At 39.5% G+C, this 20074-nt stretch overlaps 2 protein-coding genes across 2 annotated transcripts; both read left to right on the forward strand.

Moving 5' to 3' along the window:
* The first annotated feature begins 425 nt into the window (after positions 1–425).
* On the forward strand, positions 426–3150 carry LOC145470075 (E3 ubiquitin-protein ligase TRIM45-like). The gene has a single exon (XM_081453906.1). It carries the CDS (start codon positions 456–458, stop codon positions 2706–2708), a length of 2253 nt encoding a protein of 750 aa, XP_081310032.1. The 5' UTR covers positions 426–455; the 3' UTR covers positions 2709–3150.
* A 1407-nt stretch (positions 3151–4557) lies between these two features.
* LOC145470215 (uncharacterized) lies at positions 4558–5873 on the forward strand. The gene is made up of 2 exons (XM_081454047.1): positions 4558–4982; positions 5276–5873. Exons 1-2 carry the CDS (start codon positions 4814–4816, stop codon positions 5407–5409), a joined length of 303 nt encoding a protein of 100 aa, XP_081310173.1. The 5' UTR covers positions 4558–4813; the 3' UTR covers positions 5410–5873.
* The last annotated feature ends 14201 nt before the right edge of the window (positions 5874–20074 follow it).

Genomic DNA, 20074 nt, shown 5'->3' on the forward strand with positions numbered 1-20074 from the left:
CGTGACTCGCAGATAAACGCGAGTCTTGGCGAGTCCGTAGAGATTGTAAGTTCAAACCATTGCTTGAAGTTCTGTCTGACCAACAGACCCTAACAAAATGAGCTGTCCATCGTTTGCGCGTGATCAAAACAAATGAAGCCTATTCGGACAGAAAGGAACTGAAATACAGACTCCAAAGAATTTCTCTTTTGTTCTGATCAGTATTTTAGTGACATATCTGATCAACGAGCTTAAACGGAGTGCCTCGGGGTCACATTCTTAGGAATCAGTATCCAAGACAAAATGACAAAGGCTCTTAAAGAAACGTTCCATGATTGGTTTGAACAAGCGAAAAGATTAGCATGACAAGCAGCCACGATTCCAAGAAGAGCTAAAAAAAGAAAGTCACAAGACTTCATTGTTTCGAGTTGAGTTCCGCGAAAACCTTGCTTTACTTGCTTGTTGCTGAACACGACATGGATATCAAAACGTTGCTCCATAATCTCCGTGAAGAAGTGTCTTGCTCGGTGTGTTCCGACATATTTACCGATCCAAAACATCTGCCATGTTTACACAGTTTCTGTCTGCACTGCTTGAAACAATGGCATAGGACGAGTCATGGCCGCGACACCATCAGATGCCCAAATTGTCAAGTCGTTAGCAGAGTACCTGAAAGTGGCGATCTGAACGATCTTCCAACTAGTTTTTATCTGAATGGCTTGATTGATGTGCTGGCAATAAAAGAGTGCAGGAGTAGTCAAGTAAGATGTGGGAACTGCGAGAAGAAAAGCTCTGCCACTTCTTATTGTTTCCACTGTTGCATATTTTACTGTCAAGAGTGCGTAACTGCACACAACATCATGCGAAGCAATAAAGATCATCGTGTTCTGGCGCTGAAAGACTTTCAAGACAACGACTATGAGGATGTGCTCAACCGACCTGTGTTCTGTACAAAGCAACGGCACGAGAAAGAAGAGCTAAAGTACTTTTGTAAGAACTGTGAAATGGGGGTCTGCCAAACTTGTGTTTTAATGGATCATCCTGGTCATTCTTTGGAGCACATAGAAGACAAAGCTGAAAGGCAAAAGATTGAAATGAAATCAATGATTGAAACACAGAAGCGTAATTTACAAGCAAAGCTGACTGCTGTTAGTAAACTTGATGAAGACTACGCGAAGATCATACAACGAGGCGAAGAGGTGAAGAGGGACGTTCAGTGGACTGTTTACAATTTAATTGCCAATATTGAAGCGAAGAAACAGACTATTTTTGCAGCGGTGGAAGACCAAACAAAGAAATCACTGGAAAGTCTAACAACCCAGAAGACCGAGATCGAGAATCAAATAGAGGTGATCAAATCAACGTTGGATAAAGCTGAGAAAGTTTTGACACGAAGTGCAAACGCTGTAGTCATTCAAGTGAAAAAGTCATTACAAACAATCTTGGAGGGAGTTGATCAAACTACTAAGCCAACTGAACGTGACCTGAATGATCTTCCGATTTTAGTTTTCGTGCCAAATCTAAAGATGTTGAAGACTGTCAACACCGAAGAAATTGGAACACTGAAAATACTGCAGCAAACTGAAGCTAGTCAATCTGTCGCTGAGGGCAAAGGACTCCAAGAAGGAACTGTTGGAGTTGAAGCACAGTTTGTTCTGACCACTAGAAACGCAGAGGGAGAGCAGTGTTACAATAAACATGACCGTGTAACGGTAGAAATCAGGGACGAAGAAGGACGAGAATGCGCGACGGAAGTGCGAATAAATGACAATAAGGATGGAAGCTACAAAATCAGCTATTCACCCAAAGATCAAGGCAAATACAAAGTGACAGTAAAGGTAAACGGAGGACACGTTCTTGATAGTCCTTTTTCTATTGATGTGAAATTATTTCAGTTAAGACCTGGTTTTTCTTTTGGAAAAGAAGGTTCGTCTGTCGGAATGTTTAAGTATCCCTGGGGGGTGGCAGTGAATGGCAGGGACGAGATAGCTGTAACTGATTCTTGGAACCACAGAGTTCAAATCTTCAAGAGTGATGGGAAATTCTTAAGATCGTTTGGTCTGCAAGGTAACAAAGCGGGCGAATTTAAGTATCCTAAGGGAATAACGTTTCATACAAATGGAAATATTTTCGTAGCAGACTGGTATAACCATAGGATCCAGATTTTCAGTGGGGAGGGTGAGTACGTGGGTATGTTTGGTGGGAAGGGAAGCCTTGATAGTCAGCTCTCTAATCCTTGCGGTTTATCTGTAGACAGTAATGGAAACATCATTGTTGCTGATGCAGGTAACAACATGATTAAGATCTTTTCTCCTGATGGCAAGTTTCTAATGAAGATAGGTGGGCAGGGCTCTTCAAAGTTTACTTTTCCTATCCACTGTGTTCAATGTGATAGATATCTCATAGTGTCAGACTGCAATGAACACTGTATAATGGTTTTTAATTGTAATGGAGACTTTCAGTACAAGTTTGGAAAGGAGGGTGGAGGGGACGGGAAGTTTAATTATCCTTGTTGTTTGTCAGTGACCAAGTCAGGACACCTGATAGTCTGTGATTCAAGTAATAATAGAATACAGGTATTTGAACTCAGTGGAAAGTTTGTTGGCAAGTTTGGAAGAAAGGGCAGTAATTTAGGAGAATTCAATTGCCCACGGTCTGTAGCAGTTCTCAGTAATGGCCGAATTGTTGTGAGTGACCAGTATAACAATCGCATCCAGATACTGGAGTGAGCACTGTACGTTATGAAAAAAGAGAAACTCCAGGACATTAATTCAAAATTCAAAATTCAAAATTTATTTTAGTTTTCAGTTTGTTTAATATGTGGAATTATTTTCTGTGATAAAACGTTAGAGATGCAGTGTTCACCCAATTGCTTGTGGTGTGGCTCTGTATCGGTTGAACTGTTCTATAATTGTTTTGGGGTTAGGTGGGACGGGTGGGTGGGTGACAAAAACAAATTTGTGTGTCTTGCAGTTGGATGGGAATAATACGTACATCTCTTAAGTTGTATTGTATGAATTATTTTGAAGGACAAGAAAAAAACCTTTTTTTTTTGTTTACTTTACCAGTGGTTATATTATATAATAGAGTGACTAGCAAAATAAGAAAGTTATAAAACCACTTTATGGATTAATTGTTGTAATAAGAACCTCCACTATAGGAGAAAAGGCTGTTTAGAGGATTTGCCTTTTCTTAATTTAAAGAAGAAACATTTTGTTTCTCAAATTATTACTATACTCTTTGACATTTAATTATCTTTATGATGTTTTTATAGCAAGTTTGTTTTAGGGATTAGCAGGTTATTGACAGTCAGGTATGTACTGGAAAATATGTAGTACAATGAACATTGCTTCAATGAACTTACCGAGTTACTAATTGCCTTGAAGTTTGTATTTTCCTTATACTCAATAGCAGTATTTGTTACCTGCAGTGCTACAGTTAAACCCCACTTTACGAATGACCGCTTAATACGGACGCCTTGAGCCTTATGGAAATTGATTTTAGTTCCTAGCTCCAAGATTTTCTGTTAGCTTGACCAGCTTAAGACTGACACCTGGATTATAGGAACACTTAGTGTACTTCTGACGGTGTTTGAGAAAACGGGGTTCGACTGTATCTGTAGGTTAATATATATATTTTCAAAGTTTGTATTTTTAGCTTTAGTTTATTGGAACTTTAAGGGTAGCTGCTTTAATGAAGATACGTTTTGTAGAAAGAGCTGTTAGCAATGATGAACAGTAGTGAACAGCTTTTTGTATGAGATTATTGTTAAATCATCATTAACTTGATGTGAGAAACTGAAATAAAGTGTAAGTTAAGTGAAGTTGTTATATGCATCCAGTTTTAACTGTTTCTTGAGAAGGGAATTGTTTGGTTTACTTTTGAGAAAAGTTAGCAAGCCTAATGTGAGAACCTGTAACAACAGAACGAGAGCAATATTTCCTCGTTATCAAATAACTGAGATACTACGCGCGCTCTTATTGACCGATAGGTGTGTTTAGATGAGAGTATGTAAACTGGGTTGTGACGTTTTAGATTCGCGCTATTTTTGAGAATTATTTTATAAAGCGAAAGAACGCTTTTTCCGTGTTTACATAACCTCATCTAAACACTCGGGGGGTGAGAGAATTCTCGAAAGTTACGCAAACCCGAGACGTAGTCGAGGGCTTGCATAACTGTCTCGAATTCTCCGAACCCTCCTCTTGTTAAGATGAGGCCATGTAAACACGGAAAAATTGTTCTATATCTTAAGTACTGAGCAAACAAGGATCAGTTTTTGTTTCTGGGCAACCGACCTCGGTTCTGAAAAACTGTCCTCGGAAAAAAATCTGTCCTCGGTTACAGAATGTACGGTCGGTAAACTGTCCTCGGTTGGTGTCCACGTAACGTCCACGGTATTAACCGAGCCTGGGATTCACGAGCCGACTTCATTTTATAAACCGTACAGGGTTGCCTTTATCCGACCTCGGTTTTGTGTTGTTTCATAACCGTGCTCGGTTTCCAGATTACGTCCACGGTGATAACCGCCGACCCTAGAGAATACTGGCTGGACTGGACTGGAATGGACTGGCTGGACTGGACTGGCTGGACTGACTTGGGCTGGACTGGCTAGACTGGACTGGACTGGACTGGCTGGACTGGATCGGACTGGACTGGCTGGACTGGACCGGACTGGACTGGAATTAGCTTAATTTTAATTAGCTTAATTTTAATTTCTACTTGACCAGACTAGTAGGGCTGGACTGGATCAAACTTGTCTGGCTAGACTGGATCAGATTGAACTGGACTGGCCAGACCAAAACTAATGAATAAATAAATAAAGATAAAACATTAAATGCATGAACCAGCAGTCCAGCTGCTATATATATTTAGTGGGAGTATGACAGTTAGCATTTTTTCTACTGTCATACTTCCACTATGGATTTCATGTCTTAAGGTTCAGTTTGGGCCAAGTGTGGCAGTGGATGGAGAGCTGTTGGAAGACACTCTTGAAGACCCTAAAGGTATGCTATTCAATTTGATTCAATAAATCGAAAAAAACAATTTTGACTTTAAGATCAAACTCTTTAAAATGCTAACAAGGGTTTTAAGTATTTATGGCATATTAAATCATTTCATGTTTATCTCAGAGTGTTGTTTTAAAGTGCAATAATTGTATTTTTATCTATCAAATTGTATGCACCCAAAAATATCATACTCAAGTAATCTGCTTGTGCCCAGCTGCCGAAAATAGGAAAGGATGCAAGAAATGTTATGAAGTATATATGATTAACTGAGTATCAATTCTTTCTTACAGACGAGACAAACTTAAACCCGAAGAAAAAAAATAAAAAGAAGAAGAAGAAGAAAACGAAAAAAAGAAAAAATAAGGGAAACAGCCAGTTTGATGAGCCATCCGAGAAAAGGATTTGCCCTGGAGATGGCGAATGAGTGAACTTTTACAAATGTTTTTTTTTTACTTTTGCCTTATTTATATTTGGTTCTGTAACTGATTTTCTCATTCCAGTCAGATATACCATACACTGCTGCTTCAAGCCCCCTATCTATAGGTCTATTTACTTCCGATTTTAAGGCTTCCCAGATATAAGCCCCCTTAGGATTAAAATGAAATGAATGCAACCTATTTAAATACCATAATTACAAAATGGTGTTCATTTATCTTGAAAGCCCCTCCCCCTCCCTCAACCAGATATAAGCCCCTCCGTTTATAAGCCTGTCCATCTGCAGTTGTAAAGTCTGGTGCTTATAAGCAGCAGTTCATGGTATATGTGGTGGTTCTTCTTTCTATTTATTTTCCTTTGTTATTGGTTGTAGTTGATGCATGATAATGTGTTTGAAACAAAGGATAACAACATTGAAACCATCAGAGTAAAATTGAACCTGAGAAACCTAAATTTATTTATAGAGAGGTGGGTGTAATTGAAAGAGTATATTAAACCAAAATTAGTGTGATATTGTATTAGCTCACAAAACAAAAAAAAAAACAAACAAGTTGTTAACCAACCTAAATGCCTTGTTATTTTCATCATTGTGAACTGGTGAATATGAGTTTTGTCACAGGACCTGCATTGTATGTTGTGTTTATCATTTTAGCATATCACTGTGATATGTGATTAGTTGACACCCAACAAAGTAAAGTATAGAAAAGAAACATATCTGAATTTTCTATGGTGACTAGGTTTTTTTGTTGTGAGCTGATTAAGTTTGCCAAACTGGTGAGAATGATTTTAGTTTTGCAGGAACAGGATTGCATCTCCTGTATATAACTCTAGCATACCTGTTACCCCACAAAATGTGATAGTAACATCTTAGTTACTATTACATTCGGCGTTAATAATAATATCAGCATAATAATATCACTGCGCATGATCCGTGATTAGTCCATCCAACAAATAATGTATATAAACTGTAAAACCGAAGGAAATCAATATTTTCTAGGTGTGAGTTTTCATTGTCTTGAAATTAGTTTAGTCGCTGAGGACTGTATGTCTTGTTTATAGTTTATGCGATAGGTTTAGTTTAAAATAATGTTAATAGTAGACTACTATTAAACTTCTCAAGTAAGCCCTCAGGGCTTTAGTTTCTGAAAATTCCCTTTTCATTAGTGGGCCTATTCCCTGGAATGCCCTATATGTACGTTTTCTTTGGAGGGGGGGGGGGGGGATATATCGTGTGTATGTTTTTAGAGCCTATAATTTTCTGTAGTATATTGACTATAGCTCCATATTAAATAACTTGATAAATGCTTTATTACTATTGATTATGTTAAATAATCAAAAATGTCAGTTGATACGTAGATCAATGTGATCAGTAATTGCAAGTTTCAAACAATGAGAATAGTTAAATTTTGAATTTCTCTTTTGTTAGGTATGTTTTTTTTTTCTATTGAAATGTGTGAACAAGGTTTCTGAAATAAAAACCAAAACATTTTTAATCCTGTTACTTAGCACGATTATAGGGGTACACATTGAATGATACATTAGAATGCATATTTTTCGAAAATTATTTTAAGTGTTATGCAGTTTATTAAGGAAGTAGGAACAGCTATCGAGAATTTGAAATAAAAAACTCAGTGTCATGCCATGTTATGAAGTATTTTTATTGGGGGGTGGCAAAGGTTTCATCAAATAGTCGTGGAAACAAACCGGTCAGATTTTTTGTCACCTATTAGACAAATACTGTTCTGCTACTGGACAGTTTCAGGCAGTGTACTGTTCTCTCTATTGTTGGAGAGATATCTCTCTTACAAACAAGTCTAGACAAGTAATGGGGCTATGACTGACAGTGAAAGCAGAGGGTAATGAAAAATAAATGAACGGTCCCTTAAAGTCACCAATTGAAAAGCAACGGGCATACGCATTGAAGCAGAACTTGCATGACTAAAAAGTTCCGAACTTCAGCTTCTCCGAAAATCAAATGCAAATTCGAAATTGACTCCCCGATCCCATTGGGTGATCCCAATGTATGGACATCTACGTTGTACATCGTCAAGCTTCTAATTAACGAGGCCCTGTTAGGGAGGCGGGAGGCGTAGTATTCCCTTTTCCCTAAAATTCCATGGGCTGTTATCCCTTAACCTGACAATTACCGAGATTGTTATCCCCAAAATTACTTATCTTGGGAATTTAGGTGACAATTTTAAAGTGTTAAGTGATCCGTTTCTTAAAAGATAAGGGACAGGTCATTATTTATCGTCTGGGAGGGGGGTTGGGAGGATTTTCGGCTAAAAACTAACATTCAGCGGTCCCCCCCTTTGGGCTCTCAGTGATGAGTGATCATGTGATGCCCGTGTTACACGTGCGCCATGAGGTCATTTGTTGACCGAATAAAAGACCCTGGGAGCAAATCTACATTTGACCCATCTTGCTTGAATTTGGACTGATAAATGACCCGTTACTGTTAGTCACCGGTCGCCGGTGATGCAGATCATTGGCAAAAGCGACCAAACAAGTGTCAATTGAGAAATCAAAGCAATGTTTTGTTATCCCTAAAACTAGCTCAGTCATCCCGTAACCCTATAATTATTTACTCAGTTATCCCTTATCCCTAAAACCCCTAACAGGGCCTCAATAATGTTCAATCAAGTTAGATAGTAAGAGTAGAGTAAGAAAGAAACAACTTTCGTGAGGTCAAACTTAAGAAGGAAATAATAACTATAATTTATCAGAGCACTGGGTTATCGGTAGGAAAACGTGGAGGGACAATTGCAAGAAAATATCGCATGAAACACCGATGACTTCCTCCTCTTCTCTGACGCCACATTCTCTCGTCGATGTATGATTGTAAGACCTCCCTTCTAAGTCCTTTCTTTCGCTTTTGACCAAGTTTAGGTTGGCTCCAATAGGATTCAACCTCCTGAGTATGAACACCTGCTCTTGGGTCTACGAAATGTGACGGGCGTGTACCACGACACGATGAGCAGAGACAATGGGCAGTCTTGCATGTGCCTGCCAGTCGTCTCTATGTATTTCAGTACCTGGAAGGAGGTATCTTTTCATAATAGGCAGGTGGGTTGCCGCATTTCGTCTTCGCACGATTTGGAAATTTCCTCGTGCTGGGGTGAACTGCGTGGAAACGATACCAAATACTCATGCATAGGTAGAACTGCAAAAAATATGTATGTATATAAAAACATAGATAGGTTCTATCTTTTAAACTTCTGCTCTGCTGCAAGTGAATGTAATGAAAGACCCTGGTCCTTTTTTCGGGTTTCGCGATGTTTTGCTTTTTGTGCTCATGGTGAGGTCACAAAATATTGAAAAGCACCGATGTTTTCCTTGGAGCCCGCGCAGATTACTTATTGGGCTTTTGTCCTTCAGCATGCGTGCACATTTTTATAATATAGATAAGACCCTGCGCGCGCTCTGATTGGTCAAAAACCCATGTTTTATCAGAATATAAAACATAGAAAAAGCGTGTTTTTTTTTTTTTTTTGCCACATTACCTTTATATCATAAAGCAAACGAAGAAGCGTAAGCCGTGTATTACACTTTCATAAAAAACTCTGGACATTTGAAAACACGAGGGAAATGTAGAAAAGACTCGCCTGCGGCTCGTGTTTTCTACATTTCCCTCGTGTTATCAAATGCCCGTCGTGTTTTATGACAGTGTAATACATGGCTTAGGCTTCTTTATTTGTTAAATAGAACCCGTTGTAAATCAAGCGTGACGTAAACCACGAAGTGAGCGAAACTCAAATCTATAACTGACCACTCACAAGAACTCGATTTCATTAAAGCATTTAGAATATTCCTGAAAAATTTCAGGTGGGCTTGAATGTTTTTGGACAAAATAAAGTCATGGACTAAGTTTATGAACAGAGTGAAATTCATGAAAATTCGCGAAATAGTAAGAGAAAACTAAGTGCACATCCTATGGATGACTATGCAGAAAGAAATAAAGATGGCCAAAAGTACTTAAATCATTTGCATCAACGAAGTAGCTAAAATCAGAAAAGCTTTTCGCGGAAAAAGCTGCTCACTGCAAATTCCAAATTTCAATTTTAGTCCAGGCTGAAAACTCGAAAGCCCCTTTTTAGAAGAGTTATTATCAAAGCTTACCAGACTGAAGTTCGCCACGTAATTAAGCCCTGAATAGTCAGGGAGGAGAACTTATTCAGCTGGTTATCTATCATGCAAATTATTTCCGTAAACGCCGCAGAAGGCAAGGAAAACAAAGAGGTGAGACATTGTGCTTCGATCGTATTCTTTTGTTTTAGATTTAACTGTTTTATTTTGTTTTTTAAGTTTACAAGCGCGACTGTCTTGTCTTGTTACCGATGTGTTTTTTATTTCACAGCAGGGTTTGAGAGGTGAAGGCAGCCACAAGTAAAAGTGAAAAGAGCAAAACATACGCCTTTTTTAAATTAAAAACTAAATCGAAATAATAAAGTGTGGAGTCGGTTCGAAATGATAAAAGAGATTGGTCCCTCGGGACCAGTACTTCGGTCTATAGAAGGGTCATAAGCGGGCGTGTGGCAGCGTGGCTAAAAATTGAAACACCAATAGTGGAGGCAAATCGCACGGAGCTCGATAGTACAACGACATGAACTTGAGCGAACTCAACGACTTCGAAAGGGAACCTCCATTGAATGTGATACAGTGGCTTCAAAGATGCTATTTACTACCTGATCCTCTACAATGCGCACAGTGTAATCGTGAAATGGAATTGACAGAGAGGACCGGTAACCATGTAGATGGATTTCTGTGGTAAGTTAAGCGTTGTCGTTTGCTTGCACTTTAAATCAAGATGAGTTGGGTCTTATTGTTAGTTAAGTGAGAACGTAATGTAATGGCCTGGACACACCATGGATCATTCCACGCAATATAATGCGCTGCTTCGCTTGTAATATTAAAGTGGCAGTACGGCGAATAATGCGAGCATGACACGAGAGTAACAGATGCTACCACAGAATATCTGTTAGTTGCCATCTGCATAAATATGGCCAAATGCAATTATAAGGCAAGGATAAGGATTGAGAATTGCTTAAGCTAGTACGGGTGTTTTTTAAAGTTGTCTTAAATGTGAAGGTGGATCCCTGATACAGCCGTTTCATTACCGTGCGCGCTCTGATGATGCAAAGTTTCGGGATCTGTTCATTAGCGCGCGAGCCGACGGAAGCTTGAGAAAAAATGGTCAACCACGGGATTATATTTTATAAAAGGAAAACTCCGTCCATCACAGATTTTTAAATAAGGCTAGATAGTTGCATCGAAAGCTCAGTTATAATGTATTGTTGCAAAGACGACGCATACACAATTGCTTTTCACAAATTGTGGTAAATGTATGGAGCAAAATTGACGATTTTCGCATAGGCTTTCTTGGGAGTATTTCCCTCAAATCCCATTGTTTGCACTGGGGTTACAATCAGTGTTTGGATTTACGCGGTGACAGTTTGTCAAGAAAATCGAGTATCTGAACAGTTTCCACGCAAAAAACTACTAATATCACAGAAGCTCTCTGCTTAAAATAGGTATCGAGAAAGTATGGATGTGCTGTATTGGAAAATTTAACCGAATTGAATTGAAGAAAATCGAACATCAGCCACAAACAATAAGAACGCTTTCTTTTTAGTACTTTAATAAATCCGTAAACACAGAAAGCCAATTTAAAGTTTTTACTGTGCCGAAATAAAAAAAGATTTCAACAAATAACACGTAAGCGCGCCATTAACTTTTGAATTAAAAATGCAACACCAACTGACTTGCATGAGTCGCATGTCTCCTTGGCCAAGGCGAAAAGAAAGCGGAAAAGTTGTTTTTGAGATGCGCACAGATGAGATGTCAAAGTTAACAAACCATTGACAAATTGACAACTCTACTGATTCTGTAGTTTGATTTTGAAGTGTAAAACTTTTTCCTTGATACCAGTTAACATCTATATTCTTCAGGCGATGCAGTGGTTGCAGAAAACGACGGAATTTACGAACCAATACTTTCTTCGCTGAATTTCCAAAGGTGCCACTTGTCACGCTTCTCAAGGTCATCTATTACTTCATTCTGGATGACTCGCAAAGAAGAATTTTGCGAACCCTGAATTTGAGAGCAAGTTTGGTCTCACGAATATGCAGACGTCTACAAGATGTGTGCTCCATGGACCTGCAGACTCGTCCAATAATACCATTTGGTGGTCCGGGTGCTGTAGTTAAATGTGACGAAAGTAAATTTAACCACAAAGCAAAGGTAAGCGCTATGCAAAAAGAAATGAGCGCATCGTTTAATCTGTATCATTACATTGCATCGGGTACGGGCTGTTCCAAAGGTGGATAAAGTTATCCACTGGATAAATCACTATCCAGTGAATAGCGTGGTTTGTTTAGTTAACGCCTATTCACTGGATAGCGATTTATCCGAAGGATAGCGTTATCCAGCCTTCGAACTACCGAGGTTTGACGTTGTGAAACCAATTCTACTTCGCTAATGTTTTTCAAAACGAAATTAAATTCCTCCTTGTAAATTGTTTGAGCGGAAACTTAAAATATCGTAAAAATTGCCGAGGGGGTACTGAAGTAGACCAGAATCCCAGCTCAATTTTTCCCCATCAGGACCCTCCGAAGAGGAAAGTTTCGCGAAAATTCGATTTAAATATTTGATAAATGATTATCTTGAAAATTTGCAAAATTTCTCGAAAGAGTCAAAATAATGAATGGAATAGTTTGCAAAGCTATATTTCAAAACGGTACTGTACTGAATCATTCTGGGAGTAATTTGGTAAATTTAACAAAGCGACCATGTACTCTTATGGTCTCAACTCTTTTAGTAGAGCTAAACTCCGCACACGTACGATAGACAACTCATAAGGTCACAGATTTTACGGTTGAAGGCCACATATTCTAATTGACATATTTTGCGTTTCAAGTAACCTCATTTTTATGGTCTATACACTCAACCAATCGCGAAAATTAAGTCCAACAAAAATAAATTTCACAGTGTACTATAATACGCAGTTTACTAGAATACATAAAAAAATGACAGCTATGATGCTGTTTTCTGGCTTAGTAACTATGCCATCTTTTGCAATATTGCCCTTATAAGAAACAAATAATCAAGTAACATTTCTAATATCTTTGCAGTACAACAGGGGAAGGAGGGCTGCTCGTGACTCGTGGGTGTTTGGCATAGTCTCATGCGAGTATGGTCCCGCAAGAGGCTATTTCCAAGTGGTGGCTAGAAGGAATGCGGCAACTCTTCTGCCCATCATTCAAAGATGCGTTCTGCCAGGTACAGAAGTGCACAGCGATGATTGGGGCGCATACAGAAGACTGCAACTTTTGCCCCATGTCAATAGGCACCGAGTTGTTGTGCACGCTCACAATTTTGTGGATCCACGAACAGGGGTGCACACACAGGAGGTGGAATCCGCGTGGAGTCAGCTGAAACTGGGGCAGAAAAGGAGAAAGGGACTGCGCAGAGAAGATCTACAATCCTACCTGGACGAGAGAATGTGGCGGCAGTGGAGAGGGGGCAACTATCAAGTAATTATGCGCAATTTCCTTGCCATTTTCCCGCTACAGTTTCCAACCGATATTCCGGTACTTTAAACTTATACTAACTGCAAAGCACGGTAAAAACCACCCGGGTGGGAATCTCGTAAGAAAGAACGGGGTTGCTTGTGAAAAAAAAAGTTGAACATAATCCCTTAGAAGTACCAAGATCTTGATTTATGGACTTACCTTGAAATTTTTTTTCATCCCTAAGAAGTAACAATTAACTAAAACAACAAATTACATTCAAATCATTATTAAGTCTACAAAAACGGCCACCCCTATTAGGCGGCCAGTAATCAAAGTCCCGATAAGGTCATTTATACTGTTTTAAACTCTATTCAGCTCAACCCTTTTAAGCGGTAACTGTCCATTTTGGCCTTTTAATAGAGTTGAAACATATAAGTAAGCATATTCAACGCGCTTTCTCACGATTACCCATTAATTATGTGACTGAGAAAATTGCGAACGATAAATTGGCTTCCTCACAGCCAATCACAATGACATAACTTTCACGGTCATGTAAGGAATGGACCAAAAAAAAAAATAATACGAAGGCAAGCCATCGAAAGTTTAAATTTCGTACAATTAAATTTTTACAATAACTGTCCAATTTCTCGAGCTCAGATTGGCTCATTTTCTTCATCAATGAGAGTACAGACGGATAAACTTTTAATGTACGAAAGCTTTCAAGTTCAGCTTCGAGCTGTCAAACTGCCAACTTTTTAACCAATGAAATTTTATGGACTGTTTTTAGTTGCCAATCAAAAAACGCGAAAAGCTATTGACAATGTTCGCGTCATTATGAATAAAATTCGCTTTGTTTAGGGCAAGTTAATGGCGTCTTTTCCCCTCATTTATTCCCGGCATTTGACCATTCTGGGGTCTTGTTAATGTACGAAACAAATGACGTCAGTTTTTTATGCGTCTGTCCTCTTATTGATGATCAATTTCGTCATAACATAGTCAATTTTTACTGGGGAACCACTTTGACAGTGTTATGACGCAATTTATCATCAAACGCATAAAAAACTGAAGTCAATTTGTTAAATTTGTGAGGTTCCAGTTGAGTTGACTAATACTGGGAGCTTAAGCAGTGAGGACGAGGCGACTGCGAATGCGACTGGATTTATTCCTTTTTTTTCTAAAAATTACGTAACTTCCAGTCTCCAACATTTCAAACAAATTAATGATAAAGAGGTACGTAAGAAAATTTATTGTTTTAGCAAAATTAGGAGTAATAGAGAAACAAAACCTAATGACACGCAAATCAAAAAGGAAGCAATGCGTTGAATTGATCGATGATTAAATAGGCCAATTTGCTAATGTAAATATTTTCCAGTTCCATTTCCTTGTGGGGGCAAGAAGTGATCACTCGGTCAAAAATGGCTTCATCAATTCATTAAATAGATCATATTTTGCCCCCACAAGAGACTGGAGCCAGCATTAGCAAAAGGGTGTATTCATGAAAATCAATTGTTATAAAGGTGTGATTGTAAAATTCAGTCGAATGTAATCAATTATACAACTGGCATGTGCTTTATGGACCTACAAATGGTAAAATATAACATAAAATAGGTCGAGACAAATAAATAAAGTTAAAGTTAGTTTCGCGTTACTTTCATCAAATTTATAAGGCAAGACCAACATATCATGCATCCGGCCTCTTTTTGCAACCTGAGTAAAAATTAAAAGAAAAGAAAAATTCGGGTGAATACTATTAAAGAAAATGGAAATTAATAGAAAAACAAGGTTTTTTTACTGTTTTTTGGGGGGGGGAAGGGGGGGTGGGGGAGATGCAGTCAGAGACCATCTAACCGGACCGCTACGTGGAAGGGTTTGGAGTGGGGTGGGCGGGGGGTCAGTCAAAAATCACACAGCCGGACTAGGCTAGGGCCATGAACTCAGATCGCCGGGACACGGTCCAAAACCGAGCTCGCTTTAATTTTTTTTTTTTTTTTTTTAAAAAGGAAACCGTGTACGGTCAAGACAATTATTAAACCGAGTTGGGCCACGAATGCATATACAACCGAGCTCGGTTTAATGTAAAATCAAAACCGAATACGGTTTGTGTATTCTCTAGGGTCGGCGGTTATCACCGTGGACGTAATCTGGAAACCGAGCACGGTTATGAAACAACACAAAACCGAGGTCGGATAAAGGCAACCCTGTACGGTTTATAAAATGAAGTCGGTTCGTGAATCCCAGGCTCGGTTAATACCGTGGACGTTACGTGGACACCAACCGAGGACAGTTTACCGACCGTACATTCTGTAACCGAGGACAGATTTTCTTCCGAGGACAGTTTTTCAGAACCGAGGTCGGTTGCCCAGAAACAAAAACTGATCCGCAAACAATTATTTAAACAAAGTTGCTCTTTTACAACTTCGCTTATGAATCTTACAAACATGGTTTTTATTTCCGGCCCATGAACTCGAGTAATAACAGGAAGCGACGTACAAAAGCGAGAACACGCGCACGGGTCGCCACACGCCAGGAAACGAAAAGAGCGCTGCAAGCCGAAGGCAATTCAATTCCTTCCCCGAACACCCCTCACACTCGCCCCATATTATTCCTCAAACGCGTGCTATGCAGATAATGAAAACGGAGAAACTAACAACATGCATAAAATCTTAAAAGTTGTTGTCACTGACTTAAAAATCTTAAAATAGACGTTTCGGCTAAAATACTATAACCTTCTTCAGTGATGAAATGAATGTTAATGGCGTCTAAATGTAAATGAGATGTTTATAAGAATGTGAGGAACTCGCTAGGGATTAATTTAGCATTTTGTAAATGTCTGGAATATGCGCGTGGTCATTAATTGAGTTCGGTTCGCGAATGGAATGCCACGCTTCCAAGAACAATCTACGCGACCACAAGGGACAGCGGTCTATGACCTTGACATTATTAAAATCAAATTCGTGGTTGTTTTTCATACAGTGTTGCGCCAAAAGAGAGTTCTTGTCACATGTGAGGACGGCTCTTTTATGTTCTTTTGTTCTAGATCTCAGTGCTCTGGATGTTTGACCGATGTAAAGTTTTTCACAGTTTTTACAATTGATTTTATACACGACACCAGTTGACAGGTCTTGATCGAATTTATCCTTCGGTTTCTTCAGGATCGAACCAACCGTCTTGACGGGTTTATGAGCAACATTTACGTCGAATTGTCCTAAAGTTCTTGCAATTTTTTCAGAGATTCCTTGAAAATATGGCAAAGTAACAAAGCCTCTGTGGCTTTGAAGCTGATTATTTTGGGGCTGATTTGATGCTTTAGGTGGTTTGGTTCTTTGGCAGCTTTTTAACAAGATGCATGTTCATTGATGAACGGGTCCCTTATCAATGAGCATAACATGAGCCTTGGTTTAATTTCTCCCGTTCTTCTGTTCAGTGGCCTTTCCGAGATGGAAAAGTGTATCGTTATAAGAATTGCAGACAAACAGCTTACTACTAGTAAGCTATAATTAACAGGCCACACGACAAGACACAGAAAGTATATTTGACGGCTAGTGGCTAAAAATAGTGAGGTTTTTGTTTTGAACACCGTAAGCGAGACCAGAAGCATGGATTCACACCCCTTTGCGAGACGACAAGCATCCATCCCACGCAGATAGGGAGCTAAATTCCAGATTAAACAGTCCGGGAATAAGCAGTGGGCAGTGACTGTGTGGACAATTGATGGGGAAGCTCCCCCCCCCCGCCCCGCCCCGACATTTTACTGTTGTAGTGCCTCTCGTCACACAGAAGTGTACCACCATGCACCACACTGTTAGGACAAACTAAGAAACCTGTGTTGGACTAGCAGCCCATCCGGGGGAGGCAGCAATTCCCTTGACTGCTTTATACCACGCAATTCAGGATAAGTTCTGCTGGGCACGCTTCGACCGAACGGACTGAATATTAAATTCAATTTCTTGTGACTGTGGGTCTAGCGCGTATTACACTTACGCGCACTAAAACAATGGTTTTCCCCTTTGTTTACTTTGTACTTCATGCGCGCGCTTTTCGTGCGTGCTTACGCGTACAGTTTTTTTGTATGGCGTGGCTAAATCCACCTACTGAAGAAGGGCTAAGTCCGAAACGTTTAGTTTCTCAGAACAAATTCGACAATTTTCAGAGCATTTCAGCCTTAAATACAACTTTTCGGCAGTGTCACACATCCTTTGAGTGTTTTGCTCATTCCTACTGAATTTAAGTTTTCGCGGTCCTGCCTGTTGATGTACTCCGCCCGTTGTATGTTCGATGGCGAAGTGTTTGTTTTGTTTCGTCTGGTGACTCGGCAGAATTTTGATTATTTTAAAACTGCTTAGATGGTCTGAAGAAGTAAATCTCGAGTATAATCCGCCGCTTTTCTTTGTGCTAGAAGGGTTTTGGTCTTCGTGTAAAGATTGAAAGTCACACATGGAGTCTTCCACACAGTACACGCTCCATTGCTAGACTTCGTTACGTCGTCTGCTGATAAACCAAGTTTTTGATGTAGAAATGACTCAAAAAGTTCAACCGAGCCATTCCATTTAAACTGAATTTTAGCATTAACAAATACCGTAAATCCTCGAATTAGCACCCGGGGCGCTTATTTCAAATTAGGAGAAGACGGGGGGGGGGGGGGGCGCTTATTTAATTTTGATGTTCTTTCGTGACTTGGCGATATAAATCGAACAAAGTTAACTTTGTTTTGGAGCCAAGAAAACGGAATACAGTCGAACCACTCGTAACCAACTATCCAAAATGTCAAGCGTACGTGTCCTAGGTGGTCGGTTTCGGCAGAATGCCGCTTACGAGAGCTTAGACCATACTTGGTCAAAAGTTTGCCTCAGTAGCATATCTGGTAACTGTATAGACCACATGTTTTAAATGTTTTATTCATGTCATCAAAAACTCAATATCGAGAAAAAATCCTGTACTTCCCATTGAAAAAAAAAATCAGTCTCTTGTGCTACCTAGGAATTTGCGATAATGTCTTGTTACCAAATCTCCACTCTATTATCTGTCCAATGGTCGATTACGGGAGGCTAAAAAAGAAAAGAAAATTTCAAACTTTGAGCGTCAAAAGTTGTCGCGATCGCTTACGAGAGGTGGTCGCTTACAAGGGGTTCTAAATATAATGATTTGACTTCAAAACTTTTAGTATTTTAGAAAACTGGTCACTTACGAGAGGCGGTCGCAACCGGAGATTCGAGTGTATCTGATAAGTCACTTGATCATTTGATTCATGATTACTTACTTTTCAGCTTCCTGTTAACTACAGAAGACACACTTCAAAGCAGTTACGTTTCCCTCCAAATAAGATTTCTACAGATCTCTTGCACGCTACTCTTAGCTGGGTCGGCAAGGCGAGTGAGCCTTATCTTCATATTCTGCCGGAGGGTTTCTTTTTTTCCGGTTGCGTTAAATTCATAATTGGAGAACTAAACTCTCAAATGGGTCAAATGGAAATTGCCAATTGGTAAGATGAACTGGCGTAGTTCTTGAAGCGTTTTATGTTCCTCTCTTTTTGGCTGGGTGAGGTGCTCTGCTAGGTTTTCCTTTAGCTAGTAATGTTTCAATGCTTTTCGTCATCACTATACTCTTCCATTAGACGTAAACGCTAAAAAGAGCCACATATGGGAAAGGCTATATGATGTATACAGCAAGCGAGCAAAAAGCGTGTGTTGCTTGGATTTTCAACTGAAACACAGAATAACAAAACGCGAGCCAGAACGTTTTTCCCCGGCTTCATGTCGAAACATTTGCTTTAGACTAAGGTATTTATGATCTGAATTCTTCTTGAACTCAAATTTTGAGTTGGATCGCCGTTTTTCCGCAATATTTTCCATTTTATGTTGTACTTTTTTGGTCTGCGTAGACAATACATAACTTCACGGCCTGTCGGAGCACAATGTACTCCAGTCTCTCCAACCCTCTGTGGTCTTGCAGTTGTTAATTTCTCTCCCTTCGACCAATAGCACGTGTTATTATTTCTACCGATAAATTAGGGGTTGACATCGTGTTTCCTTTGACTGGTTCTTCTAGCCAGGGAGGGGAGGTTGTTATGCCGAAACTGAGTTTGATGTGCTGGGAGCTGTTTGTCGCAATGTCTTTGGTTTCTAAGCACTCAAGTAAGCAGGTAACCAAATTACAGGTCATGTTATACAAAAACTACAAAACTCAAAACCACTTCCATCTCTCGATAGCTACTCAAATTCACTGTGGAAGATAAACTTAAGCGTAGCAGGTTAAGAACAATGAGGCATAACACAATACAGTGTATAAATGTTAGCTTGCTGATAATTGGTCCTGTATATTGTATTGTTAAAGCGACGTGTGTTCTGGTCTTCTTTTGTCACGTATAAGAACCTTCGTCTTCTAAAAAGTTATCGATTTCTGTCAAGGCTGAATTGCTGATTTAAGAATGAGTATCGTTTCATCTGATCAGTACCGTACGAGGAGCCGTGTCTGTTTCGGTTTCTCTGTCTTGTCTTCAGTGTTTCAATCAGACATTTCCCTTGTTTTCCTGCCAAAGAATAGAATCGCTTGAACAGTGACGTATGACGGTGCTAGTGCCCTTGCTTTAGTAAGGTATTCTTGGGACGCCCCTAAGTTGTGTGTATGAGATAAAGCGCTTTCGTTTGCAACGCCTTCGAATGAAGGATTAATAAAGCTAACCAGATCGTTTGATGCGAGGCTGCTTAATTTTACGTGACATGAGTTTACGTTCTTACTAATTGTCATGGAAGAGTATCTGTCTTCTCCTTATAGCAACAAGACAGAAAAAAGGTTGAACGTATCTAGATAATTGCTAGTAGGACGCAACGAGAAACACTACATTGAAAACATTTGTTCCTTCCTCGATCTTTAATTAAAAATTCTTCACTGCTGATAAGTTGACCGGTACACAAGACCCTTGTCAGACCAAAAATCGCTTTTCTTTCCATCAATAGAATAACTACACGTCTCATGTATATAAGCATGAGGCACAGACGGCCAGCAAGCCCCGGTGCGGGGTGGGGGTAAGGGAGGGGTGGTGTTACGGGAGTCCCATACAAAAATGTCGGGGATGCTCGTCGAAAAATTTGAATAAAAGTTCTAGAGGAGAGCCTGATTCTGGGTGTAACTCTAACTTTATTTTCA

Source organism: Orbicella franksi, chromosome 15 (assembly GCF_964199315.1).
Source record: "Orbicella franksi chromosome 15, jaOrbFran1.1, whole genome shotgun sequence".
Taxonomy (NCBI): Eukaryota; Metazoa; Cnidaria; class Anthozoa; order Scleractinia; family Merulinidae; genus Orbicella; species Orbicella franksi.

Excerpts from the sequence above, each read along its gene's own strand:
- LOC145470075 (XM_081453906.1), top strand. The coding sequence starts at position 456 with ATGGATATCAAAACGTTGCTCCATAATCTCCGTGAAGAAGTGTCTTGC.
- LOC145470215 (XM_081454047.1), top strand. The coding sequence starts at position 4,814 with ATGCATGAACCAGCAGTCCAGCTGCTATATATATTTAGTGGGAGTATG. Across the intron at positions 4,983-5,275 it reads CACTCTTGAAGACCCTAAAG|ACGAGACAAACTTAAACCCG; the intron begins GTATGCTATTCA and ends TCTTTCTTACAG.